General features: G+C 41.2%; 1 protein-coding gene across 1 annotated transcript in view; it reads left to right on the top strand.

Annotated features, from left to right (window-relative positions):
* The window catches only part of kif5ab (kinesin family member 5A, b), a 157,421-nt gene that overhangs the window by 95,747 nt on the left and 34,913 nt on the right, over positions 1-26,761 (top strand). Inside the window, exons 15-24 of the mRNA XM_056301645.1 lie at positions 4,820-4,966; positions 11,855-12,043; positions 12,714-12,831; positions 17,194-17,262; positions 18,835-18,952; positions 19,886-19,987; positions 20,809-20,869; positions 21,095-21,166; positions 21,349-21,453; positions 23,805-24,021. Coding sequence (XP_056157620.1) covers positions 4,820-4,966; positions 11,855-12,043; positions 12,714-12,831; positions 17,194-17,262; positions 18,835-18,952; positions 19,886-19,987; positions 20,809-20,869; positions 21,095-21,166; positions 21,349-21,453; positions 23,805-24,021 — 1,198 coding nt within the window. The remainder of the gene's footprint in view (positions 1-4,819; positions 4,967-11,854; positions 12,044-12,713; positions 12,832-17,193; positions 17,263-18,834; positions 18,953-19,885; positions 19,988-20,808; positions 20,870-21,094; positions 21,167-21,348; positions 21,454-23,804; positions 24,022-26,761) is intronic.

Here is a 26,761-nt window from a genome sequence, read left to right on the forward strand (position 1 = left end):
CCATCATTTTAGCCAACCTTTCTTAAGTAAACTTTAGAAACTTTTAATAATAATATTATTAGAGAATAATGGAGTGGTTATCTATCCATCTAGCTATCTATCTTCATGTTCCCAACAAAAGAATGCTGAAGTGCTAGAAGATGGTTTTTGTAACCTAGCAACAATAAGCACTTGAAAATGAGATTGTGGGTGCTGTCAGAGCAAAAAAAACAAAAAAAAAACAAAAGCATCTGGTGGACGCAGACCCTTAAACAGGTTTATCAAATGTTTTGAATCACCGTGTGAGGTTCTTGATCAGTCATAACTGTACAAAAAATATTATTAATATTATTATTATTTCCCCCCCACCCCTTTTTCTCCCAAATTGTACTTTGGCCAAATACCCTATTTTCGGAGCTATCCCAGTCACTGTTCCACCCCCTCTGCCAATCCGAGGAGGGCTGCAGACTACCACATGCCTCCTCCGATACATGTGGAGTCACCAGCTGCTTCTTTTCACCTGATAGTGAGGCGTTTCACCGGGGGACATAGCACATGGGAGGATCATGCTATTCCCCCCAGTCCCCCCCCCTGAACAGGTGCCCTGCAGGACCAGAGAAGGCGCTAGTGCAGCAACCAGGACACATACCACATCTGGCTTCCCATTTGCAGACACAGCCAACTGTGTTTGTAGGGACGCTCGATCAAGCCGGAGGTAACACGGGGATTCAAACCGGCGATCCCCTTGTTGGTAGGCAATGAAATAGATCACCATGCTACCCAGATGCACAAAAATTATTAGGCTGACAGCCCCAGTAGCATGCGAGATTAGCAACAAGACAGATTTACGCACACACGGACAGAAAAACCTGAGGTTTTTACTGCCTCCCCCCCTTTTTCTCCCCAGTTGTACTTGGCCAATCACTCTGCTCTCTGAGATGTCCTGGTCACTGCTCCACCCCCTCTGCCGATCCAGGGGAGGGTTGCAGACTTCCACATGCCTCCTCTGATACATGGGGAATCGCCAGCCGCTTCCTTTCACCTGACAGTGAGGTGTTTCGCCAGGGGGACGTAGCATATGGGAGGATCACGCTGTTCCCTCCAGTTCCCCCTCCTCTCCTAACAGGCGCCCCGACCGACCAGAGGAGGCGTTAGTGCAGTGACCAGGACTCATACCCACATCCTGCTTCCCACCCACAGACACAGCCAATTGTGTCTATAGGGACGCATGACCAAGCCAGAGGCAAGACGGGGCTTCGAACTGGCGATCCCCGTGTTGGTAGGCAACGAATGCAACCAAATCTAAAATGAACTTGCACATTCCAAAAGAAAAAGGTTGCTATGTAACCATTTTGGTCTAACCATAACCCTGTCTTTACTTTTATACTTTTATAATATAATAAAGCTGAGTAAACATTTTATGCTCGGGCATGCGCGACTCACATCTATGGTTGCCTCAGCTCAGGCAGTGTCAAGAATATGCAGCACTTCCTGTTTTGACTAAAACCAGGAAGTTTTTCCTTTATAACCTTTGCATTTTTTGGATATAAAGATAATTTTGATAATGTTTGATCCTGTGCTGTCCAATCTGAGCCAACCGTAGATGTGAGTCATGCATGCACAAGTGTAAATGGTTTACCCAGCTTTATTATATTATGGAAATAAAGACAGAGTTTATTATTTTTGGTTCGTCCAGTGTTCCTCCAGTTCTCTTGTGCTGAGATCAGCAGTGAATGATTTGCTGACTTGTGAAATACGACAGAGTTCTCTTTTACTTTATGACTTATACACTGTCGCTGCCTGATCTAAGTCAACCGTGGGCATGCATGACTCGCATCAATGGTTGACTCAGATCGGGCAGCAACAGAGAGCAGTGTTGGTTAAGTTAGCTAGAGAGTGAATGAAGAGAGGGAGCAGCGGTAGCGAGAACAGACGTTTTTTAAAGGTTTTGAATCACTGCAACCACGAGGGGTTCTTGATCATACAGTCACAACTATGCACAAAAACATATTAGGTATTAGGCTGATAGGTCCAGTACTATGTGAGATTAGCTGCGGACACGCACACGCACACACACATGCGCACGTAACCAAATGCATAATCCACCCCAGGCTACCGCCTGGCGGAGATACACTACCGTTCAAAAGTTTGGGATCACAAAGAAATGTCCATATTTTTGAAGGAAAAGCACTGTACTGTTCAATGAAGATAACTTTAAACTAGTCTTAACTTTAAAGAAATACACTCTATATATTGCTAATGTGGTAAATGACTATTCTAGCTGCAAATGTCTGGTTTTTGGTGCAATATCTACATAGGTGTATAGAGGCCCATTTCAAGCAACTATCACTCCAGTGTTCTAATGGTACAATGTGTTTCCTCATTGGCTCAGAAGGCTAATTGATGATTAGAAAACCCTTGTGCAATCATGTTCACACATCAGAAAACAGTTTAGCTCGTTACAGAAGCTACAAAACTGACCTTCCTTTGAGCAGATTGAGTTTCTGGAGCATTACATTTGTGGGGTCAATTAAACGCTCAAAATGGCCAGAAAAAGAGAACTTTCATCTGAAACTCGACAGTCTATTCTTGTTCTTAGAAATGAAGGCTATTCCATGCGAGAAATTGCTAAGAAATTGAAGATTTCCTACACCGGTGTGTACTACTCCCTTCAGAGGACAGCACAAACAGGCTCTAACCAGAGTAGAAAAAGAAGTGGGAGGCCACGTTGCACAACTGAGCAAGAAGATAAGTACATTAGAGTCTCTAGTTTGAGAAACAGACGCCTCACAGGTCCCCAACTGGCATCTTCATTAAATAGTACCCGCAAAACACCAGTGTCAACATCTACAGTGAAGAGGCGGCTGCGGGATTCTGGGCTTCAGGGCAGAGTGGCAAAGAAAAAGCCATATCTGAGACTGACCAATAAAAGAAAAAGATTAAGATGGGCAAAAGAACACAGACATTGGACAGAGGAAGACTGGAAAAAAGTGTTGTGGACAGATGAATCCAAGTCTGAGGTGTTTGGATCACAAAGAAGAACGTTTGTGAGACGCAGAACAAATGAAAAGATGCTGGAAGAATGCCTGACGCCATCTGTTAAGCATGGTGGAGGTAATGTGATGGTCTGGGGTTGCTTTGGTGCTGGTAAGGTGGGAGATTTGTACAGGGTAAAAGGGATTCTGAATAAGGAAGGCTATCACTCCATTTTGCAACGCCATGCCATACCCAGTGGACAGCGCTTGATTGGAGCCAATTTCATCCTACAACAGGACAATGACCCTAAACACACCTCCAAATTGTGCAAGAACTATTTAGAGCAGAAGCAGGCAGCTGGTATTCTATCGGTAATGGAGTGGCCGGCGCAGTCACCAGATCTGAACCCCATTGAGCTGTTGTGGGAGCAGCTTGACCGTATGGTACGCAAGAAGTGCCCATCCAACCAATCCAACTTGTGGGAGCTGCTTCTGGAAGCGTGGGGTGCAATTTCTCCAGATTACCTCAACAAATTAACAGCTAGAATGCCAAAGGTCTGCAATGCTGTAATTGCTGCAAATGGAGGATTCTTTGACGAAAGCAAAGTTTGATGTAAAAAAAATCTTATTTCAAATACAAATCTTTATTTCTAACCTTGTCAATGTCTTGACTCTATTTTCTATTCATTTCACAACATATGGTGGTGAATAAGTGTGACTTTTCATGGAAAACACAAAATTGTTTGGGTGATCCCAAACTTTTGAACGGTAGTGTAAATTTCTAGAAGAGGGTATTTAGGTATCGGCAGTAAATGGGTCTGCACATTGAGGAATATCAAATGGACATGGAATTTAAGCAATGAAGACAATAAGGTTAACAAGTATGACAGAAAATTTGGAACCGAAGTAAAAATGAACCTTGGGCCCAAATCAGGCTCTGATGAAAATCAAAGTAAAAAGGAAGAATAGTCACATGGTAAATTTAAGCTTCCATAATGTTTTATTGCTGCAACTTTTTAGTTGACAAGGTCTTATTTAGACAATCACCCATGTGCAGGAAATACTACATAGAAACTATAGAAAGTCAGAAAGATCAAATGACATCATAATTTTAGTTTATTCATACAAATTAAACATTGAACTAACAAGATAAATGAAATGTGGAAAAATATATACAAATACAAAAATACATCCAAGTATATACAAATACACAACATAAACCTTCACAGGCTTAGACCTCCTCAATTTTAACAAATATTTCACTTGTGAGTAGCTAAGCTATCATATTACTTAAATTACAGAAACTGAAATATGAAAGAAAATGTTCCTACACACATGATACAGAATACATTTCCCTTTCTCCCAGTTAATATCACGGTGGCAGCTCAAACCAAGACTGAAACATACACAGACTTGTACATGTGTTATTTGGGTTTGAGGGTTATAGATGTTTTCCCTGCTGTTAGGGACAGTAACCATAGGTAGAAAATGAAGGATGTGGTAAGTCTAATCACTCACTTTCAGAGAGCCTTTCATCGATTCCCCTCTATCCATATTATCTATTGATTTGTAATTTAGTGCCTATTATGCTTTACGGCTCCAGTTTCTCAGATGAAAATAATGTGAAGGGTTGAAATGCTTCTTATAAAACTCCAATACTCTCACTCATTCCTTCCTCTCATCTTTTCCTATTTCCTAAACATCCTAGCTAGTCTATGGTCTCCACCTTGGATCTTTCCCTCAAATCTCTTTCATCTTCCTGTGGTTTGCCTCTTCTCAAATCTACTTCCATTGAACTCTTCAATTCCTTTCGTCTCATCTTAGCCTCCATTCAATCCCCTTTCTTCTTTTCCCATCTGCCTCAGGCTCTCCTGATGGCATTGGAGGCAGAGCTTTCCCGTATCCAGGAAGCGAGCGGGAACCAGAGGAAGCGCATTGCTGAGATCCTCAACGGACTGATGAGGGATCTGAATGAGTTCAGCACCATCATGGGAAACGGAGACCTCAAGCTGGTGAGTGAGGCCTCAATAATACACACAGACTTTGCAGTGTGGTGAAAAAACAACAAATCAACTCAAACGCAACAAGAGCTCAAGAAAATGGAAATCAGGATTCCACACCGTAAACTTTGAACTCAAGGCCATTTTCTGTAATTGGATGTTGAAAATCTGTCAGTAAAGTGAAGAACAATATAATTATTATAAGTCCCATGGAACGTCATGTAGAACACCACCTACTTCCATGATTTGATGTACACTACCGTTCAAAAGTTTGGGATCACCCAAACAATTTTGTGTTTTCCATGAAAAGTCACACTTATTCACCACCATATGTTGTGAAATGAATAGAAAATAGAGTCAAGACATTGACAAGGTTAGAAATAATGATTTGTATTTGAAATAAGATTTTTTTTACATCAAACTTTGCTTTCGTCAAAGAATCCTCCATTTGCAGCAATTACAGCATTGCAGACCTTTGGCATTCTAGCTGTTAATTTGTTGAGGTAATCTGGAGAAATTGCACCCCACGCTTCCAGAAGCAGCTCCCACAAGTTGGATTGGTTGGATGGGCACTTCTTTGAGCAGATTGAGTTTCTGGAGCATCACATTTGTGGGGTCAATTAAACGCTCAAAATGGCCAGAAAAAGAGAACTTTCATCTGAAACTCGACAGTCTATTCTTGTTCTTAGAAATGAAGGCTATTCCATGCGAGAAATTGCTAAGAAATTGAAGATTTCCTACACCGGTGTGTACTACTCCCTTCAGAGGACAGCACAAACAGGCTCTAACCAGAGTAGAAAAAGAAGTGGGAGGCCGCGTTGCACAACTGAGCAAGAAGATAAGTACATTAGAGTCTCTAGTTTGAGAAACAGACGCCTCACAGGTCCCCAACTGGCATCTTCATTAAATAGTACCTGTTAGAGCCTGTTTGTGCTGTCCTCTGAAGGGAGTAGTACACACCGGTGTAGGAAATCTTCAATTTCTTAGCAATTTCTCGCATGGAATAGCCTTCATTTCTAAGAACAAGAATAGACTGTCGAGTTTCAGATGAAAGTTCTCTTTTTCTGGCCATTTTGAGCGTTTAATTGACCCCACAAATGTGATGCTCCAGAAACTCAATCTGCTCAAAGAAGTGCCCATCCAACCAATCCAACTTGTGGGAGCTGCTTCTGGAAGCGTGGGGTGCAATTTCTCCAGATTACCTCAACAAATTAACAGCTAGAATGCCAAAGGTCTGCAATGCTGTAATTGCTGCAAATGGAGGATTCTTTGACGAAAGCAAAGTTTGATGTAAAAAAAATCTTATTTCAAATACAAATCATTATTTCTAACCTTGTCAATGTCTTGACTCTATTTTCTATTCATTTCACAACATATGGTGGTGAATAAGTGTGACTTTTCATGGAAAACACGAAATTGTTTGGGTGATCCCAAACTTTTGAACGGTAGTGTATATCTGAATGAAACGTAATGGTCAGGTTGGAATTTATGAGGGAGTGTGTTTGATTTGACTGACAATCAGTAATGGACGGATATTTTTAGAAGAATATGCTGTTAGTTAGTTTCAATTTGATGGCAGAAGGTCACACGTCTTCTCTCAATCTTGGTCCCAAGTCATTGGACATTTTTGTTAGTGTAAGCCTGCAAATGCAGGATTCCATAACTTAAAAAAATTATTTATTGGGAAGAGAAAAGCATTACTCTTATAAACACAAAAAATAGAAGGATTTTTTTTCTGAACTTGTAGAACATGTTGTTAAATAGATGTAAATTAAGTGCAGATAAAACAACAAGAACAAACAAAAAAAATTCATTTCATGAGAGCTTTAATCTTCCAATTTTTTTTCCATTTGAAATTAACATCAAATTACGGAGCCTGGGATGTGACATGGTATTGTACATGTGCATTTTATAACTCGCACATGTGCTTTAAGCAAGGTGCACGCGCACTTTACTAAAGTTTACGCCACCCCCCCCTGCAGGGCAGGGGTTGCTCCGTTAATGCCTGGCCAGAGCTCTACTTCAGAAAACGGTAAGGTGCACAAATAGCCTACTTCTGTATTACATATTAGAAGTTAAGAATGTTTAGTTATCTAGCTATTATATTACACTTGTGAACTGAAATGCCGTAGTAAGGCAGGGGGGCGTGTGCTTTAGTAAAGCGCACGTGTGACTTAGCAAAACGCGTACGCGCTATATAAAAAATTATGTCCATGTCACCTCCCGACCACAGTCACGCCATCTGCAATCCAGAAAAGCTCAGTTATGCCATCTGCACCTTAACTTTTAGTGCACATCTACATTGCACTTTACGGTAGCCCATTTGTCAAGTCAAGTCAACTTTATTTGTATAGCCCAATATCACAAATTTGTCACGCAACTGCACAGGGTGAAAGGAATTATGTTTGCACGTTCAATGCAAGATATGAAAAAATCAATAGAATTGGGTTCTATAACTTCATTTAAATAATCTGCTCAGGTCTAATTCACCTAAAACAATCTGTCTGCCCCTCAAAAAGTGTTAAATGTTTTTTATGTTTGGAGTCAATGGCGTGCTCAGTCCTCTCTGTAGTTAAGTAATATATTTGTCAGGTGCTCTTTGGTCCAAGGTTAGTAGTTTCGTGGCATTTGCGTGGGCATTTTTAGGTCCATTTTGGATATGTCAAAGTTTCAATAAAGACATTTTTAATTACACGGAGTGCCTTGGTCGGAGAGATTTGTTCTCTTTTTCTCATCTGTTAAATGTTTTTTATTGGATAGCAAAGTCCATAATATGCCTATTTTAAAAAAAATCTATGAAGTTATCATATCAGAATGTTTTTGTCACATGCCACTAGATTCTTTAAGACTGGCTTGCCAGGTAATAATGACTTTAATTTCATGCTTTTTTACTGTCGCAATTAGGAACTGTGGGATGCCAAAAATCCTGCAAAATGGCCATTCACTTATGTATATGTTATATTTTAAAGGTCCATAAATTGAGCAATTCAAAATATTATCAGCAAACTCCACTAAATTCCTGAAGACCAGGTGCCCCTGTATCCTTGGCATGAAATTCATGCCTTTTTACTATAGCAATTTGGATTTTTGGGATGCCAAAATACTCCTAAATGCCCATTTACTTCAATACATGCCACTTTTTAAAAGCCTATAAAATATTGACATCAAATTGTTATCAACAAACTCTACTACATTCTTAAAGACCAGGTCTTCACATATCCCTGTCATGAATTTCATGCCTTTTTATTGTAGCAATTTGGATTTATGGGACGCCAAAATCCTCCTAATCACCATTCACTTGAATACATGCTGCTTTTTAAATGTCAATAACATAAGATATCAAATTACTATCAGCAAATTCTACTAGAATCGAGTTGCTTTTTTTTTTAAGTAGAGGTTTAACCACAGCTGTCTTAAAACTGCTGGGAACAGTGCCAGTAGTAAGTGATAAATTAACAATGTCTAGCATTGTAGGTCCCAGGAAAGGCCAGAGATCTTTAAACATTTTCGCTGGTAAAGGGTCAAGTAGGCAAGTAGTTGGTTTAGAAGCTGAAACGAGCTTAGTCAAAGTATCGAGAGATAGTCTCAAAAGCTGTAATAACAGGGACTATCGGTGACTCATTGTATAGATATGAATTTGGTAAGACGGGCTCTGCAGGAGTAGCTGGAGTTGAAGAAGTATTTTTGTTTATGATATCATTAACCTTATTGCAGAAAAAGTCTAGAAACTCATGGGCCTTGAATGGAGAGCAGCTAATAGATGCCTGGTTTTTAGTAAGTTTAGATACAGTGTCAAAGAGAAATCTGGGTTTTTGTTTATTAATATTGCTTAAGCGAGAGAGATACGCTGCTTTTGCAGCAGATAAAGCACACTTGTATTTCAATAAACACTCATGCCAAGATAGGTAAAAAAAACTTCCAATTTCGATTTTTACCATTTATGTTCCAGTCTCCTGCAGGCCCGCTTAAGAGCAAGTGTCTTGCCGTTAAGCCAGGGTGTAGACCTCTCTAGTCATCTAGTTCTGGTAGTGAGAGGTACAACTGAATCGAGGAGACTAGAAAGGGCCACAATTAAGTCACTAGTGAAATTTTCAACACAGTCAGTCTCTACAGTGAAAGGAGCCAAGCCTTCAGGTAGCAGCTACAGTGGATAGACCAGTGTGGTGAGTGGAGATTACATCTGTGCTGACATTAACTGGACTGGCCAATGATGCTTCAAATTTGATGAGAAAATGATCTGACGCAGCAGATGTGGTTGGCAAGACATTCAGATCAGAAACAGCTATCCCTTTAGATAAAACCAAATCAAGGATGTTACCACTCAAGTGAGTTGAGTCTTGAACAAACTGAGCAAACCCAAAAGTATCAACAAGCACCAGAAAGGCTTTACTTATAGGATCAGCAGCCTTATTCAGACAAATATTGAAATCACCAAGAATTAGAATCTCATCAGAATGAGTAACAAGACCTTAGACAAATTCTCCAAATTCTTCAAGAAATAGTGAGTAAGAGCCACGAGGTCAATAGAGTATCACAATCTGGACTGAGCTGAGTCTATTCATGGCTGAGAGAGATGAAGCCAGAACAAGAGCCTCAAAAGACTGGAATTTGGATTCAAATGTAGAAGTCAGATTGAAAACAGACTTGTATATTAAGGCAACACCCCGCCTTGTTTATTTGACTGAGCTACATGGGTGTAAGTATAGTCTGATGGAGAAGCTTCATTTAAGGGAAGGAAAACATTTGGTTTCAGTCAGGTTTCATGTAACTCAATCATATCGAAACTACATTCAAGAATCACATCATTTATTAGTAAGGCTTTGGTAGACAATGATCTGATATTTATGAAACCAAATTTAAGCATCTTGTGGAAATGATCAGTAGTAGGCAGAACTTTAGCACGACCAATAGGTGAAACATTAATTGGAATTACACCTTGTATTATTAGTTGATCATTTTGATGACCTGCGCTTTGGATGATATTGTGGTCACACTTTTGAAAACATTAAATGTTTGGCTCTGTAGATTATTAGGTACTTTGTTGCGCATTTCACCACCACCAGTGTTAGGAATGATTATTAGATTTTTGTGTTTCACACATTTAGGAGAGGAGAGCTGGGGAGCAAGTAAATGCATACATGGAATACACATATCACAAAGTACACAGATAACAAAGTGCATGTTCACTTTATGTACTAACCTGCCAGTGGTCTTGGAAGTTATCAGGGCAAACTGTCATGAGTCTACTTTACAGGAAGGTATCATTTGCTAAACCACTCAAAGCAGCTATTAGAGGGTTGAGGTTAATTTTAGATTTTTTTTAATGTTTGTTTTTTGGGGGGTTTTTTTAGGGGAAAAAAAGAGTACAGGCACTTACCTTGCTGTTGAGTTGTAAGACAGCTGAAAGAGAGACAGAATAGGGGAGACATGAGAAAGTGACTCCAAAGGCTTAATGAACTTTGAGCATTTGATCTAAATATGAGATTTGATAAGTTGCCAAGGGTTTGAGGAAAGACATCAATGTCTATCAATATTTGGCTTGATCCACAGACTTGTCTTAACGATCATATTTAAATTGATATTGATGTGTTTGTTCTCTCCTCCACGGTTCATTCAGCAACAGCAGCTGCTAAAGAATGCCATTAATGTAATGAATGTGTTTAAACAAATCACCACGAGGCTCCTTAAAGATCCCGCCCTTCCTTAACAACCCAACCATTTTTACATAGCACTCACTTAATCTATACGCACATCTCTCTCTCTCTCTCTCTCTCTCTCTCTCTCTCTCTCTCTCTCTCTCTCTCTCTCTCTCTCTCTCTATATATATATATTTCTGTTTCTCTATTTATTTTTTCTCTTCCTTTCTTTCTCTCATAAACTCACACATACACTCCCAAACAATCTTAAGTGCTCTCAAGCACTCTCTCCTCCTCTCTCCTTCACATACACTAACATGCACTCAAATAATCTTGTGTTGTCTCTTTTACGTTTTCTTTTTGAAACACACACACACACACACACACGCATGCATGCATGCACTTACACATACATGCACACATTCTTGATCTGGTGTGTTTATTGTTTTTTCTCTCTCATAAGCACCCACGCACACTATGGTGAGCCGTTTTGGCTTTCAATCTCATAATCCATCACAAATTCCATTTTCACTAGTTGAAATGTGACATTTGCGTATCAGAATTTTAATTACAGAGTTATATAGTTCAACTCCAATTGTTGATATCAGAAATTGAATTTTAACTATTATGCCAAGTGTTGATATCGGCAGTTGCCGATATCAAAAGTGGATACTAGCACTAGCAAAAATTGAACATGTAATCTGTCTGTGAATGTTCTCATTCATCCAGGTCATGGTTATCCAAAGGAGTTGAATCAAGTGCAACTGGACTTGGTATATATCCGTGAAGACGTTTTGCCTCTCATCCAAGAGGCTTCCTCAGTTCGTGCCTTTCTGACTAGACCAAGCTAGTCTGACTGGCTGGTAATGAGACTCAGAATTTATCCACTTTGGAGTCGACGACTCCAAACCGTTGTCGTCGTCTGACAACGACTCCAAACCGTACGGTTGGTCTAGTCAGAAAGGCGCGAACTGAGGAAGCCTCTTGGATGAGAGGCAAAACGTCTTCACGGATATATACCAAGTCCAGTTGCACTTGATTCAACTCCTTTGGATAACATGTAATATCAAAAAGTAGATTGAAAGCTAAAATGGCTCTCACACACATGCATTATTTTGTGTTTCTTCTTTCTTGCTTTACCCTGCCTCTCTCCTGTCTGCCCACCATTCTCTCTCTCTCTCTCTCTCTCTCTCTCTCTCTCTCTCTCTCTCTCTCTCTCTCTCTCTCTCTCTCTCTCTCTCTCTCTCTCTATGCCTCCTCCCAGCCCATTGAAATCACAGGGGCAATCGAGGAGGAATTCACGGTGGCACGTCTCTACATCAGCAAAATCAAGTCAGAGGTGAAGTCCATGTTGAAGCGCTGCCGTCACCTAGAGAATCTTCAGATGGAGTGTCACCGCAAGATGGAGGAGACTGGAAGAGAGCTGTCCTCCTGTCAACTTCTAATTTCACAGGTAAGATGAAAGTGGAAGGTGCAGGAATCAAAAAAGGGAGTAGATTGGGATTGGCTGTGATGTTTTTAAAATGATGTGGTATGGATGGATGGATGGATGGATGGATGGATGGATGGATGGATGGATGGATGGATGGATACATGGATTGATAGAGAGATGCATGAATGAATGGATACATTGATTAATGAATGAATACATGGATAGATGAATGGCAATACTGGGTATGACTGGATAATACTGGTATGCTGTAATGAAAAGCATCTGGTGTGATAATGAGGCTTAGCATCAGTAAATCCCTTAGTATATAAGTTGTTTGTGTGTGAGTTTGGCAATGATGATGATAGCAGTGTTGTTGATGATGATGATGATGTTGATGTTAATGTGATAGTGGTAATGATAAACATGGCTGTGACATGTTTGATAGCATTTTTGTCTGTTCTCAGTTTGAACTTTCATGATGTGAAGCAGAGGGACATTGCTGTCATAGGATTTATTACCTTATCAACCTAGATTATTAATATTTAACATGGCCTATTTCCCTGCTACAGAAAGCAAAAAGTGCATTTTTTTTATCTCTTGCCGGTTTGTGAGTGTAGAAAGTGCTCTCTTGGGCCAAGAGCTTTTCACATTGGTACGCCTGACACATCTGAGGTACTGTTCTGACTTTCAGCATGAGGCGAAGATCCGTTCTCTCACAGAGTACATGCAGAACATGGAACTGAAGAAGAGACAGCTGGAGGAAAGCTATGACTGTGTGACCGAGGAGCTAGCCAAACTCCAAGCTCAAGGTAGAGCTTTGTACTGCATCTCAATGTGGTTAAACAAACTGGACAACGTAGTGAAAATATGAAATATGCCCAAACCAAGGGTAAACGTGACACCATCACCATCAGTATAGAAAGGATATTACAGAAATAATCCATCTCCATTGCGAATAGAGGAAGAAAAAATTTTTAAATGTCCCCAAAGAATAAGGCAAAGCATTTGCCTTAAAAAGCCAGACAAATTTTAATGATTTGATTATCATGAAGTTTTCTTTGTGACATGGTCTGGCCTCCCTTTGGTTTGAGAGTGATTTCTAAAGGGCAAGCACAACAAAAAAAGTGGAAAACAGCAGAAATGTAAACAGAAATCATTATGTTTCCATCAACAGGTTTACGTTAATTTTTAGTTGCCAGTAAGAAATGCTGAATGGAGACTCATTCCAAATTTAATTCAAAAATCCTGAATATTTGGGTGTCCGGGTAGCATAGTGGTCTATTCCATTGCCTACCAACATGGGGATTGCTGGTTCAGATCCCCATGTTACCACCGGTTTGGTCGGGCATCCCTACAGACACAATTGTCCGTGTCTGCGGGTGGGAAGCCGGATGTGGGTATGTGTCCTGGTCGCTGCACTGGTGCCCCCTCTGGTCGGTCGGGGTGCCTGTTCGGGGGGACGGGGGGAATAGTATGATCCTCCCACACACTACATACCCCTGGCGAAACTCCTCACTATCAAGTGATAGGAAGCGGCTGGCGACTCCACATGTATCGGAGGAGACATGGTGGTCTGCAGCCCTCCCCGGATTGGCAGAGGGAGTGGACCAGTGACCAGGACAGCTCGGAGGAATGGGGTGGTTGGCCGGATACAATTGGGGAGAAAAGAGGGTGGGGGGAATCCTGAATATTTGATCTTGCTTGAGATGGGAGAAAGTTAGCATGTCAGTAAAGACAAGCTGCAGTAAAAGTGGGATGTATACAGAATTTTCAAATAATCCATGACATAGCGGGGTAATGTCAGAGGAGAGGTGACAGTTAGCGATCGGCAGTATGGTTTCATGCCACGAAAGAGCACTACAGATGCGATGTTTGCTTTGAGAATGTTGATTGAGAAGTATAGAGAAGGCCAGAAGGAGTTACATTGTGTCTTTGTAGATTTAGAGAAAGCATACGACAGGGTGCTGAGACAGGAGGTGTGGTATTGTATGAGGAAGTCGGGAGTTGCAGAGAAGTATGTAGGAGTGGTACAGGATATGTATGAGGGAAGTGTGACAATGGTGAGGTGTGCGGTTGGAATGACAGATGGGTTCAAGGTGGGAGGTGGGATTACATCAAGGATCGGCTCTGAGCCTTTTCTTGATTGCAATGTTGACAGACAAGTTGACGGACGAGATCAGGCAGGAGTCTCCGTGGACGATGATGTTTGCAGATGATATTGTGATCTGTAGCAAGAGTAGGGTGCAGGTTGAGGAGAGCCTGGAGAGGTGCAGGTATGCACTGGAGAGAAGAGGAATGAAAGTCAGTAGGAGCAAGACGGAATACCTATGCGTGAATGAGAGGGAGGACAGCGGAATGGTGAGGATGCAAGAAGTAGAGGTGACAAAGGCATATGAGTTTAAATACTTGGGGTCAACTGTCCAAAGTAACGCGGAGTGCAGAAGAGAGGTGAAGAAGAGAGGGCAGGCGGGGTGGAGTGGGTGGAGAAGAGTGTCAGAAGTGATTTGCGACAGAAGGGTAGCAGCAAGAGTTAAAGGGAGGGTTTGCAAGATGGTTGTGAGACCAGCTATGTTATATGGTTTGGAGGCAGTGGCACTGACGAAAAGACAGGAGGCGGAGCTGGAGGTGGCAGAGTTGAAGATGCTCAGATTTTCATTGGGAGTGACGAAGAAGGACAGGATTAGGAACGAGTATATTAGAGGGACTGCTCAAGTTGGACGGTTTGGAGACAAAGCAAGAGAGGCAAGATTGAGATGGCTTGGACATGTGTGGAGGAGAGATACTGGGTATATTGGGAGAAGGATGCTGAATATGGAGCTACCAGTGAAGAGGAAAAGAGGAAGGCCAAAGAGGAGGTTTATGGATGTGGTGAGGGAAGACATGCAGGTGGCTGGTGTGACAGAGGAAGATGCAGAAGACAGGGAGAAATGGAAACGGATGATCAGCTGTGGCGACCCCTAACAGGAGCAGCCGAAAGTAGTATCAATAGATAGCGAGGTAATGTCAGAAGCCATTGCTTCAGCCATTACAGTGTAATACCGCCCACTGTATTTCCTTATCTTTGTTTTTGGACAGCATGGAATATGACAGGTACAGGTGACAAAAGCTTGAATAATGAAACCATCTCATAGGTTTCCTCGTACAAATACCTTGGTGTTTTTATTGATAGTTCACTCACCTGGAGCATGCATGTTGATGGTCTCTGTAGCAAACTGCAACAACGCTCACACTTCTTGTGGTGACTCATCCCCTTGGGGATGAATAAAGTATTCTGATTCTGGTGATTCTGATTCTGACTCAGAATTCACAGTGTTGACAGAAGTTTATGGTAGTTTTTAAAAAAAATTTTTTATCAGGTGGTCTTTAGGAGCCTAATAAGATATGGCATCACAGCTCGGTTTGGTAACCTCTCTGTGCAATTGAATTCCAAACTAGTCCAACTCACGCAGACTGCAAGATAATAGGTGTTTTATGTATGTGGGATGTTTTTTTATGGTTGCAGCATGGGTGGAAGCCCGATCCAAATTTCCTACAATGTGGGACAATAAAGTAAATCTTGAATAATTCTCCAAACCTGTGATTGGACGGTCAGTTTTTTAGATGAGAGGGAGGCCAGACCTAATCTCAGAGAAAGAGCAATGTGCCTGACTGATGAGATTGGTTTAGCTTGCAAGGCTTAGAACATTGTACTATGTTTTGATTTTAGAAAATTAGCCTAAACACAAATTACTGTAATACCAACAATATGTCATCGATATTAAATGTCCTGACTTAGGAGAAGGGAGAATCAATCCATTTGGACAAACTTTACCCTCAAGGTGGGACACTTCACAATTTTTAAGCACACGGCCCAGCAGATTCAAGGTTAGGGTTATATTTGACCCATCCAACTTCCGGCTAGGTCAAATATTTCAACCCATTGAACATATGTACAACAAATAACAGGCATAGATCGAGGTGTCTGCACTACAATTCTAAGGTAGAATGTCAGGTTTATTAACAAAATCAAATACACAATACTAGATCCTGACTCAAAACTCGAGATGTCAATACTTGCAAACGCACAAAGCAACAGATCTGAGGTGACTAAAAAAAGCCGAATTAAAGGAGCAAGCCAGAATTGATATTCGTTGGTCTAAACAAATCATAGGATATATATTCTTTCAACAGAGCTTTAAAATTACAAATTACAGCAACAACCTACTGCTGTAGGGTATTCTCATTCTCACCAGACAAAAGTACTTCGATACAAGTAATCGACGTATACAAATTATTAATCCCTATTCACAGTTTAACTTGGTGAATAGAAACAATGATGTATAGTAAAGTATGGCAGAGTACCCATTTGTTACTGTTAGTTCTCACATTTTTTTCACTATAGTGTACGGCAACATACGTATCTACCAAAAATTCCTTAATTAGTTGCAAATTAGATGTTTGGGTACTTAATTAATCTTATGTCCTTGGATCCTTTTTTAAGTTCTCAGATTTTCTCTAAAGTGCTTATGTCATTGTGCCACTACTAAGACATACCTCCGGTAAGAGTAAACTAATTAGGCAGTCTGTAAACATGAAAACATCAATTCAAATTTCAACAGCCATTCAACTATTTGAATGCCTGTTTCAGGGGCCTTCCTTTTAATTTAATAGACAGCCAGGTTAAACACGGTATCGGTAGTATGGCACCCCCAAAGCCCAAATCCAAGATAAGCAGTAGACTTAAGGACAAATAAATTCAGGGATTGAGCGGTGACATGGTAGAGACACTGCAGTGAGTAAATCAAAACAAGTAAGTAGTGAGTAGATCAACACAAGTTACACTAGGTAATAGATACAATAGATAGATAGATAGATAGATACAATAGATAGATAGCTTTCGTATATATTGATCAATATGTGCAGTGTGACACGTGTTTGCATTGTCAAACAGCGCGAGGAGTGGTATGTGTATGACTCAGTAAGTGAACAGCAGATAGTCACTCAGAAAGTTTAATTCATAACAGCAGATATGAAACAACATGAGGTACAAATTGGGTCATCATAACTAACAGTCAGAAATTGTATTGTTGCCAGTGTTATGTCACTGTCACGTCTTTAATCTTAAGCTTGTCATTCCCGCGTGTGTGTGTGTGTCTGGGGGGGGGGCATACATGTGGTTCTGTATGTTTTAGAGACCATGTCACAGCTGGTCAGATGGGAGAAGCAGACAGCTGCCCAAGGACCAAGTGATGTAAAGGTAATTATAGCAACAGCGCAGAAGCTACATTTCCATGGCGCTGTGTTTGTAATAATTACATTTATATAGCACTTTTCTAGACACTCAATGCGCTTCACATTGAAGGGGGTAGCTCACCTCAACCACCACCAATGTGTAGCACCCACCTGGGTGATGCACGGCAACCATTTTGCACCAGAACGCTCACCACACATCAGCTTGAGGTGGAGAGGGAGGAATCATTGAGCCAAAATTGTGTGTAAATTTTTGTAAATTTGTGTAAATTTTGAACTTGCAGATAAACTAAACATAATCTCAAAGTAAACAACAAAAAAAAAGATCCTCACTCAACCCCTCCTTAAGAGAAGCAAGCCAGTCGGAGAGTTGATGGTTTGTATCCCAGGACTTGGTCGGTGATGCTGGTTTGACCTGACAACCGGATTCTTTGTATCAAGGTCCTAGATATGGCCCTTGTAAGATTGTGACCATGAGCAAGGCACATCAACCCAACTGAAGGCACTGTTTTATGGTTGACATTGTACAAGCTCCCAGCTTGGACAACTGGATCTATTTCCATAAGAATAAATGGATTAATAAAGTATAACTTAACTACGTAACTTAAAGCTTTTCGACATCACGAGAAAGGTTGTACTGTCACTTGAGGTAGTGAAGAGTGATTCAAACACAATTTTTCACATTTCTCCAAAGACAGGTAAATCTTGTCGGCCCTCCTGTTTTTCTTTTGAATATTTCGATGGATATTTTCCCCTGCCCTGTGCGCAGGAAGAGAGTGTTAAATTTTTAAAATGTGCTAATGGAACTGCAGCTGTTCAGCATTTATGTTTTTTCAGCTTTTTGAAGAGCTCACTCTAAATTCATTTTACATTAGGTGGAAACGTTGCCTGTGAAAACAGTTTGATGTAATAATGGTGTTATGACCTTTTATCCCTAGGCTGCAGTTCAGTTGCTAGTTTGTGTGTCTATTTGTCTGTGCACATGCACATGTGTATGTGCACATGTGTTCGTGCGCATATGTGTGTGTGTATGGTTTCACATACATATTCATGCCTCTATAAGTATGCATTGTTGTATGCACTGTAATGTCTTTCATGCATGTGCTGTTGTACCTCAATATGACGTGTTCCCCAATAGTAGAAGATGTGTTGAACACTCCGTAGCTACATGTGTATGCATATGTTCACACATGTGTTTATATGTCCATCTGTGTGTTTTTGTATAAGTCAAATTGTGCATCTGTGTTTGTTACATATATATTTTGCAACCATTCATGTGTGTCTCACCACCATCTCCTCTGTGGTGGCTGACACATAACTGCTAGTTTATGATGTGTGTGTGTGTGTGTGTGTGTGTGTGTGTGTGTGTGCGCGTGCGCGCGCGTCATTTGTGTTAGTGCCCAATTCCCACGTGTGCTTGCGGCAATCCATGTGTGCACTGATGTGTGTAATTCTCTCTGTTTATATTTGGGTTTCATACTTGTTACATCGCCATCCTCTCTCTCTCTCTCTCTCTCTCTCTCTGTATATATGCTTCTCTCTCCTCTCACTGTACCCCCCCCCCTCCCCTCCCGGTTCAAAATAACCTCAGAGGGCCCTGGAGCAGCAGATGGAGTCACACCGTGAGTCACACAGTAAGCAGCTGGGCCGCCTACGAGACGAGATCAATGAAAAGCAGAAGCTCATCGACGACCTAACCGAGTCAGTGCCTCATTTTGAAATCCCTTTCCTCTGACTTGCATGCTGTTCAAATGGGCAGGCGACATTAGAAGTTTATAACTTGTCTCAGGGACAGTGCTCAGTCCTCCCCACACACACACACACGCATCCCTGGGGAAGTATTTTTAGAGCAGAAGTGCTGATCTGTTGCCTCTTTGCATCTTTTTCATGAGAGGTTCTCATTTAGCATCCGCATAGCACAGCACGTGGATGGGTCTCAGATTTTCCCAACAAGCCTAGCAGTGGTGCTTGCCTGATGCTTAGCAATAAAAAATAAACATCTATATAGAATGTATCTAAAATTTTAAAAAAAAAGAAATATAAAACACAGGAAACACTTTAAAAGCTAAAATATGGTTTTATGATTAAAAAATAAGGTACCACACTAGTTTAAAAAGAGAGAAAAATCAAACACGTTACATATAATAAAAGTCAATAAAACCGACTGTCATACTAACTTGGGGCAATATTTCCATTGATGAAAACCGTCAAAGTTTCAGTGCCCCAACAGCTGATACACTTCTAATAAAATCTAAACAAAAAAACTATATTTTCAATTTTGAAGTCTAACCATAGTGCCAGCCTACAGCCTAATCGTTGTTTCACTTTACTCTTTGAATCCACTACATTGCATTGCAATTTACACTTATGGTGTTTAGTTAAAACACTTCTGTGGCAACTTAAGAGTGCAACAAAATCGCCAAATCATATAAATCACAAGGAATTCATTGTGAGATTGAAGATTTCTGTGACAACACGATCCAAAAAAGACAAGTGCATGGGAAAAAGTTGAGTTCAAGATTAGGATGATCAATTAGTTTTTTTTTTCAAGAAGAAAATGAAATGAAAATGTGTTGACCCTGGTGTCTGTCCAGTGAGATGGCACTCATCCTGCACTGTGTTTATTTTGTCCAGTCGTAACCAGAGGCAGCATCTCGAACTGGAACAACTGCATGGTGACTTTGAGCATCTGAGGAGCCAGGAACATCACAAGAGCCGGCAGCTGGAGGAGCTGACGTGAGCCTCTGTTTTATTCTCCTGGCCAGTATAAAAATACGTCACCCACCATATGGCAGCTAGGGGCCAACTTTATTTCCTGTAGATTAATCTGCAACGAGTTAGCCTCTCAACCCCCGACCCTCCCCACTGCCCTTCATCTTTCGCAATCCCTATTGCTCTCATTTTTCTCTCTCTCATTTTTCTTAGTTTTCTCTTTTTCTGTCTCTTCCTGCCTTTCTGTCTGACTGACTACACATGTCAACTGTCTTGCTCATCTCTCTCTCTTTCTCTCTCTCTCTCTCTCTCTCTCTCTCTCTCTCTCTCTCTCTCTCTCTCTCTCTCTCTCTCTCTCTCTCTCTCTCTCTCATAAAACTTCAATCTCTATGTTCCCCCTGGAATTTTTTAGCTGAAATCATCTGGAAGCTGACTGATGTGTCACTGTGGGCTATTGGGAAGCGTATGGCAGTGTTAACCTAGCATGCGTCTCTCTAAACTGATCAGTGCAGTGTATTTATTATGTGTATCTGACAGTAGATCGTTATTAATGTACTTGTTTGTCCACTCAACCTTCCTATATTTTTGATTCACACATTTTTGTGTCACTTATTCTGTACTAAATCAGATAACACGGAGCTCAGTGTCATATTTCTGAAATGATTTGCCTCATGGTGTAATTTCTTTTTGGGGGGGGGACCATTGATTACTTTATTTCTTGCCATTTCTATCTATCTATCTATCTATCTATCTATCTATCTATCTATCTATCTATCTATCTATCTATCTATCTATCTATCTATCTATCTATCTATCTATCTCTTGCTTTCTCTCTCTCCCCAAAGATTTCTCCACGAGCGGCATGAGCAGTCTAAACAGGATCTCAAAGGGCTGGAGGAAACTGTCGTAAGTCATTATTTGCTATGACAGTTCAGTCAGCTCCCTTTGAGGACAGTGATCCTCCAGATACTCTCTCTCACTTCTTTTACTATTCTTTTCTACTTAACTTTCCTTCTTTCTTTCGCTGTCTTGGGATCTCTTTCGGGATATCTGCCTGCCTTTCTCTTTTCGTTCTCTTGCTTTGAGCTCTCTTTCTTTCTTGCCATCTTTCTTCATTTTATTTCCCCCCAGGCTCGGGAACTGCAGACCCTCCACAACCTTAGGAAGCTTTTTGTCCAAGACCTCACGACTCGAGTTAAAAAAGTGAGTAAGAGAAATCTAAGCTGCCTACAACCTAGAGAGAAATTAATCCATATTTTACACTGTATTTGTAGGTTTCCTCACCAGTAATGTACACGGCTAAGTTAACGCTCCTGCTACAAATTCTACATTTTCCCACAGCTCTACAGCATCCAGTGTTATTCACCCAGCCTTTTGGTTTTCAGAGTTCGGAAATGGAGCCTGATGATAGCGGGGGGTATACCACCCAGAAGCAGAAGATCTCCTTTCTTGAAAACAACCTGGACCAGCTTACAAAAGTTCACAAACAGGTACCAGTGAGCAGATGAGCCAGTAAAAGAAGGAAAAGGGGGAGTTCTTGAGCAGAGCCGTAATGGGCCCTTTCGAATGGGTATCACAGTGCTAAATTAGAAGCATCATGGTCTGTGGACCAGGATCACATGTTGTCAGGGGGCCCAGAATTATTCGCAACACCCCTGCAAAAGAGCAGCAGATGAATATGGAATCTGGCTTGAATATGAAATCATGGACCAGACTAATCTTGCAAGATTCATATTTGATTGCGGTGCTTATGGTTGTTTATGATTCCACTGCATCAGATCTCAGTGACAAAGTTCCCTCAAATCAGTCTCCAAAGCTGAGATCGGACCATTTTCATTTTGGCTAGGTCCACCTTTTTAAAATTGCTCTCAATAGAGAGCCGAGACCCAATCACCCAAGACAGATCGATGTGATCAACCTGCAAGCGTGGTCTGGCTCTCGGGCTATATGAAAATATTCATTGTTAGGGAAAATGTAGAAATATCAATATATCTGTCTATCATCCATGAAAAAAGCAACAAATGACCAATTTTGCTTAGCCCTGGAATCCTAGTATTTTGTGCCTGGAGGCAGCATTGAGGTGGAAATAAAGTCCATTCATACAGTGAAATACAACTTAAAAAAGAAATGGTTGAATAGAATACAGGAAGAGAAAAAATTCAAACAAAGAAAATAGTCTGGCATTTGTCATTGCCGTCCTCTGGGCAAAAGTAACGGGAGAGCACCATCAATCATTCCTCTTGTCCAGCATCTGATAGAAGTCCCCTTCGAAACACAACCAGGGCGTGGCAACTAATAACCACCGCCTCAGGCCCAGGTTGACTAATAGATTAATACATGCTAACTCAAATACACAAATGCAAACATATAAATGCATGAGCATAAACGGGCAACAGCAGGTTGTCCCCCCCCTCGCTCTTTTTCTCCCTCTCACATCCATACGTACGCATACACTCTCTTTGAAAACCAATTGCAGAATTATGCTGTAATAGAGAAATATGAAGTCACTGAGTTACACAAACATGCATACATACATGTACATACACATATACACATTGGCAGTTTCACACACTATCTTGTCTATCTCGCTCTCTCTTTTTTTGCTCTTGGGTGTACACGTATACATTCTGGGACCCCAGCCATATCCTAAACATTTTAAACAGAGACATTCACACACACAAACACTTATGTACACACATATGCATAAGCACATACAGACACACACATACACACACTGATACAAGTAAAAAAAACTATAAAAAAAACATACACTTAGCAAACAACTTTTTCTGATTTTTCTTCCTTTCTGATGCGTGAATGCATAAACCTTCTTGCATTAGATATGGAGATGTCAGCGATTACAAACACCCACACCTCCCACATAAAAACAAAATATTGGCTTGTTTCACTCCCTCTCCCCTCTCTTATCTCGTTTGCACAAATACACAAAAACTCATGCACACACACACACACACACACACACATATTAGCCAAATTTCTCCATCTCTTTTGCTCTCTCTCCCTTGCTCTCTATCTCTCTTACATCTCTCATTTATGCGTCCACATGTAATCGTTTAAGTGCTGAGTGCTGAATGTTGCTGCAGACTGGCACTCACTCATACAGACAAGGAGAGAGAGGCTGCACTGCAGCAGTGTTTAAGGCAGAACTGGCTGCAGGGAGATGCCATTCCATCTACCACCTGCTGATACAGTGAGAGAGAAAGACTAAAGGTGGGTCTGTAACTTAGCAGGGTCTGATGATGACCCGACAGACGAGGCTGTACACGAGACTGCACATGAGATCTCTCTATCTGTCTGTCTGTAAATCTATCTGCCTGTCTCTCTGTCTAATTGCCTGTCTGCAAAACAAGTACACGCATGCATTCACTCACACCTTGGCACACACACACACACACTGTCGATCTCTGTCGTACCTCATTACAGTTTATTTCTCCTGTGGGGGAGGAACCTGCCCTCATTATTTGTCATCGCTATTAAAATGATTAACCCCCAACGGTTAAATAAGCATCCCATTACCTCAAGGCAGCTCCACTGAACCTTAGAAACCCTTGCTTGTCTTCACTGTTAGCTTGCTTTGACCTGTAGCCAAACCTTAACATAGATGCTAACAGTCCGCCTCCCTTAGGGACTTTGATTAGCATGCATAACCCCAATGTGCTTTTGTTGGTGGGTGTGTGTGTGTGTGTGTGTGTGTGTGTGTGTGTGTGTGTGTGTGTGTGTGTGTGTGTGTGTGTGTGTGTGTGTGTGTGTGTGTGTGTGTGTGTGCGCGTGTGTGTGTGTGTGTGTGTTTGCATGCCTGCATGTGTTTTAATGTTCCAAGTTGGTACGTGACAATGCAGATCTTCGCTGTGAGCTTCCAAAACTGGAGAAACGTCTTCGGTCTACGGCTGAGCGAGTTAAGGCCCTGGAGGGTGCACTGAAGGAGGCCAAAGAAGGAGCCATGAAGGACCGGCGCCGATATCAGCAGGAGGTGGAGCGCATCAAAGACGTGATGAGAACCCGGCACCCCCTACGCAGGCCCCATGCTGCACAGATAGGTAGTGCCCACTCCGTTTCTTTAATTCTGTAACTCTTACTCCGTCTGTCTCGTTTCCCAGCTACTTAGCTTTGTGGTCATATTGACACAACCTGGGCAGAAGAAAAAAGCTTTTGGGTTGAGGGTCCCCAGGAATACAGAATACAAGCTTTGATTCTTTAAGATACATTTCAAGTAACTTTTGAAGTTGAGAATTAAAAAAAAACTTAATGGGTTTGCCAAAGTGTTAGGAGAAAAGGAAAACATAAATGAATAAGGGCGTCCAGATAGCGTAGCGGTCTATTCTGTTGCCTACCAACGCGGGGATCGCTGGTTTGAATCCCCGTGTTACCTCCAGCTTGGTCGGGCATCTCTACAGACACAATTGGCCGTGTCTGCAGGTGGGAAGCCGGATGTGGGTATATGTCCTGGTCGCTGCACTAGCGCCTCCTCTAGTCGATCAGGGCGCCTGTTCGGGGGGGAGGGGGAACTGGGGGGGAATAGCGTGATCCTCCCACGCGCTATGTCCCCCTGGCGAAACTCCTCACTCGGGTGAAAAGAAGCAGCTTGTGACTCCACATGTATTGGAGGAGGCATTTGGTAGTCTGCAGCCCTCCCTGGATTGGCAGAGGGGGTGGAGCAGCAACCGGGGCAGCTCGGAAGAGTGGGGTAATTGGCCGGATACAATTGGGAAGAAAAAAAAAAGGGGGGGGGATTGTAAAAAAAAAAACAAGAATTTAAGCCCACTTTTTGGCATCTGGGGATGAATGGATTTTGCATTAACGAACAATGAAAATTGAATATTTGTATTTCTCCTTTGGCAAGTAGTTGTGTTAACCCTTTCCTGTTTTTGCTTTTGAATGTTTGTGATAGTATATTCCTGCACACAAGGAGACTGTTTGACTGCTTAGTAAGAGATAATGGAAAAATTGCAGTAGAAATCTTAAGACTTAACTTTTCTTAAAATCCATTTAATGCTTAAATAGAAACATAGCAACTGACATCGAAGATATTTCCATTTTAAAAAATGATAAATACATAAACAGCACAGATCACAATCACTTGAGCACCATGCCACTCTGACCAGTTTGAGTTACATAAGATTTCCAAAACTGTTGATATGCTGAGTTTTAAATAGTCAAGCATGCTGCCACAAACACATACAAAGTCACACATAAAAATGGTCAAATAGGACGTATGACTTTCTTATCCCTGATCCCTGTTTGTAATTTTATCAAGAACTCTTCAATTGGAGTGTCATGCTTACCAAATATTTTAGGTTTGAATATGAATAATACACTGCAGATAAAAGGAAGATGGGAACCTGAAATGAATACAGATATACCACAGGACATATGGGAAGAAATATGCACTGAAGCAAATCTAGTAACCAGTTCGAATACATGGAGGGAATTCAAATGGAAGGTAATTATGAGGCGCTTTCAGACACCAGAATTAGTGGCTAAAATGGGCCCAACACACTCAAATAAATGCTGGAGAAACTGTGGAACACAAATTGCCAACCATACCCACATATTTTCGACATGTCCTAAATTAAGAACATTTTGGGAAGAGGTGTTTGAGGCACTTAAAGAAATATTCCACCAAAACTTCACAAAAGATCCAAAGATGGCATTATCGGGAATAATAACGGAAGGGATTGATGGAAGAACAAAAAAATTTCTTTTACAAATATTAGTAACAGCAGCAATTAAATGCATCACAATTAAGTGGTTAAAACCTGACACCCCCCCCCCCACATACAATTTATGGACTGAGAAAGTATGGGAATTATATCAGATGGAACAAATAACATACTCTTTGAGACTTCAGACATATACAGTGCTGCTTGAAAGTATGTGAACCCCTTGAGCAGTTTAGATGTTTCTGTTGTTTTACCATGATTTTCTTATTTTATCATCACTAGTTTTTATATATGAAATGTCAGATATATGTTTATCAATTGCATCTACTTGTTTAGTGGGACTTGTTTAAGTAGCCCAAAAACTACATGAAACATGGAATTAGGGTATGTGCAAAAGTAAGTGAACCCCCAGCTGCATTGGTTAAGTCAAGCAGGTAACAGACTTAGGTGAAACACATTTGGGTGCTTAATTAATCATTTAAGCAGACCAATGAAATGAGACATCCTTGGGAAAGGGTTTGGCCTGCACTAATTAAAAGAGAGAGGAAACCAACCAAACCACTGGTCCCATACAAATCAACAATGCCAAGAGCAAAGGTGATATCCGAGGACATGAAGAAGAGGGTAGTGACAGCCCATCAGTCTGGGGAGGGCTATAAGACCATCTCCAAAAGATTCCAGCTCCATCCATCCACTGTAAGACATATAATTTACAAATGGACGGCCTTCAACATGACAGCAACTCTGCCTAGAAGTGGACGCCCATCAAAACTATCACCCAGAAGCACCAGAAAAATAATACATCAGGTAAAGGCCAACCCACACATCACCTCTAGAGAGTTGCAGACCTCTCTGATAGCATCTGGGACAAATGTGCATGTGTCTACAATCAGACGAAAATTGAATAGCCATGACATTCATGGGAGGGTTGCTAGAAGGAAGCCTCTGCTCTCAAAAAAGAACAAAACTGCCCATTTCAACTTTGCCAGAGAGCACTTGGACAAACCAGAGACCTTCTGGAAGTCCATTCTATGGACAGACGAGTCCAAAATAGAATTATTTGGTCACAATCAAAACCAACATGTTTGATGAAAAGCCAACACTGCATATGAAGAAA

Source organism: Lampris incognitus, chromosome 2, assembly GCF_029633865.1.
Source record: "Lampris incognitus isolate fLamInc1 chromosome 2, fLamInc1.hap2, whole genome shotgun sequence".
Classification (NCBI taxonomy): domain Eukaryota; kingdom Metazoa; phylum Chordata; class Actinopteri; order Lampriformes; family Lampridae; genus Lampris; species Lampris incognitus.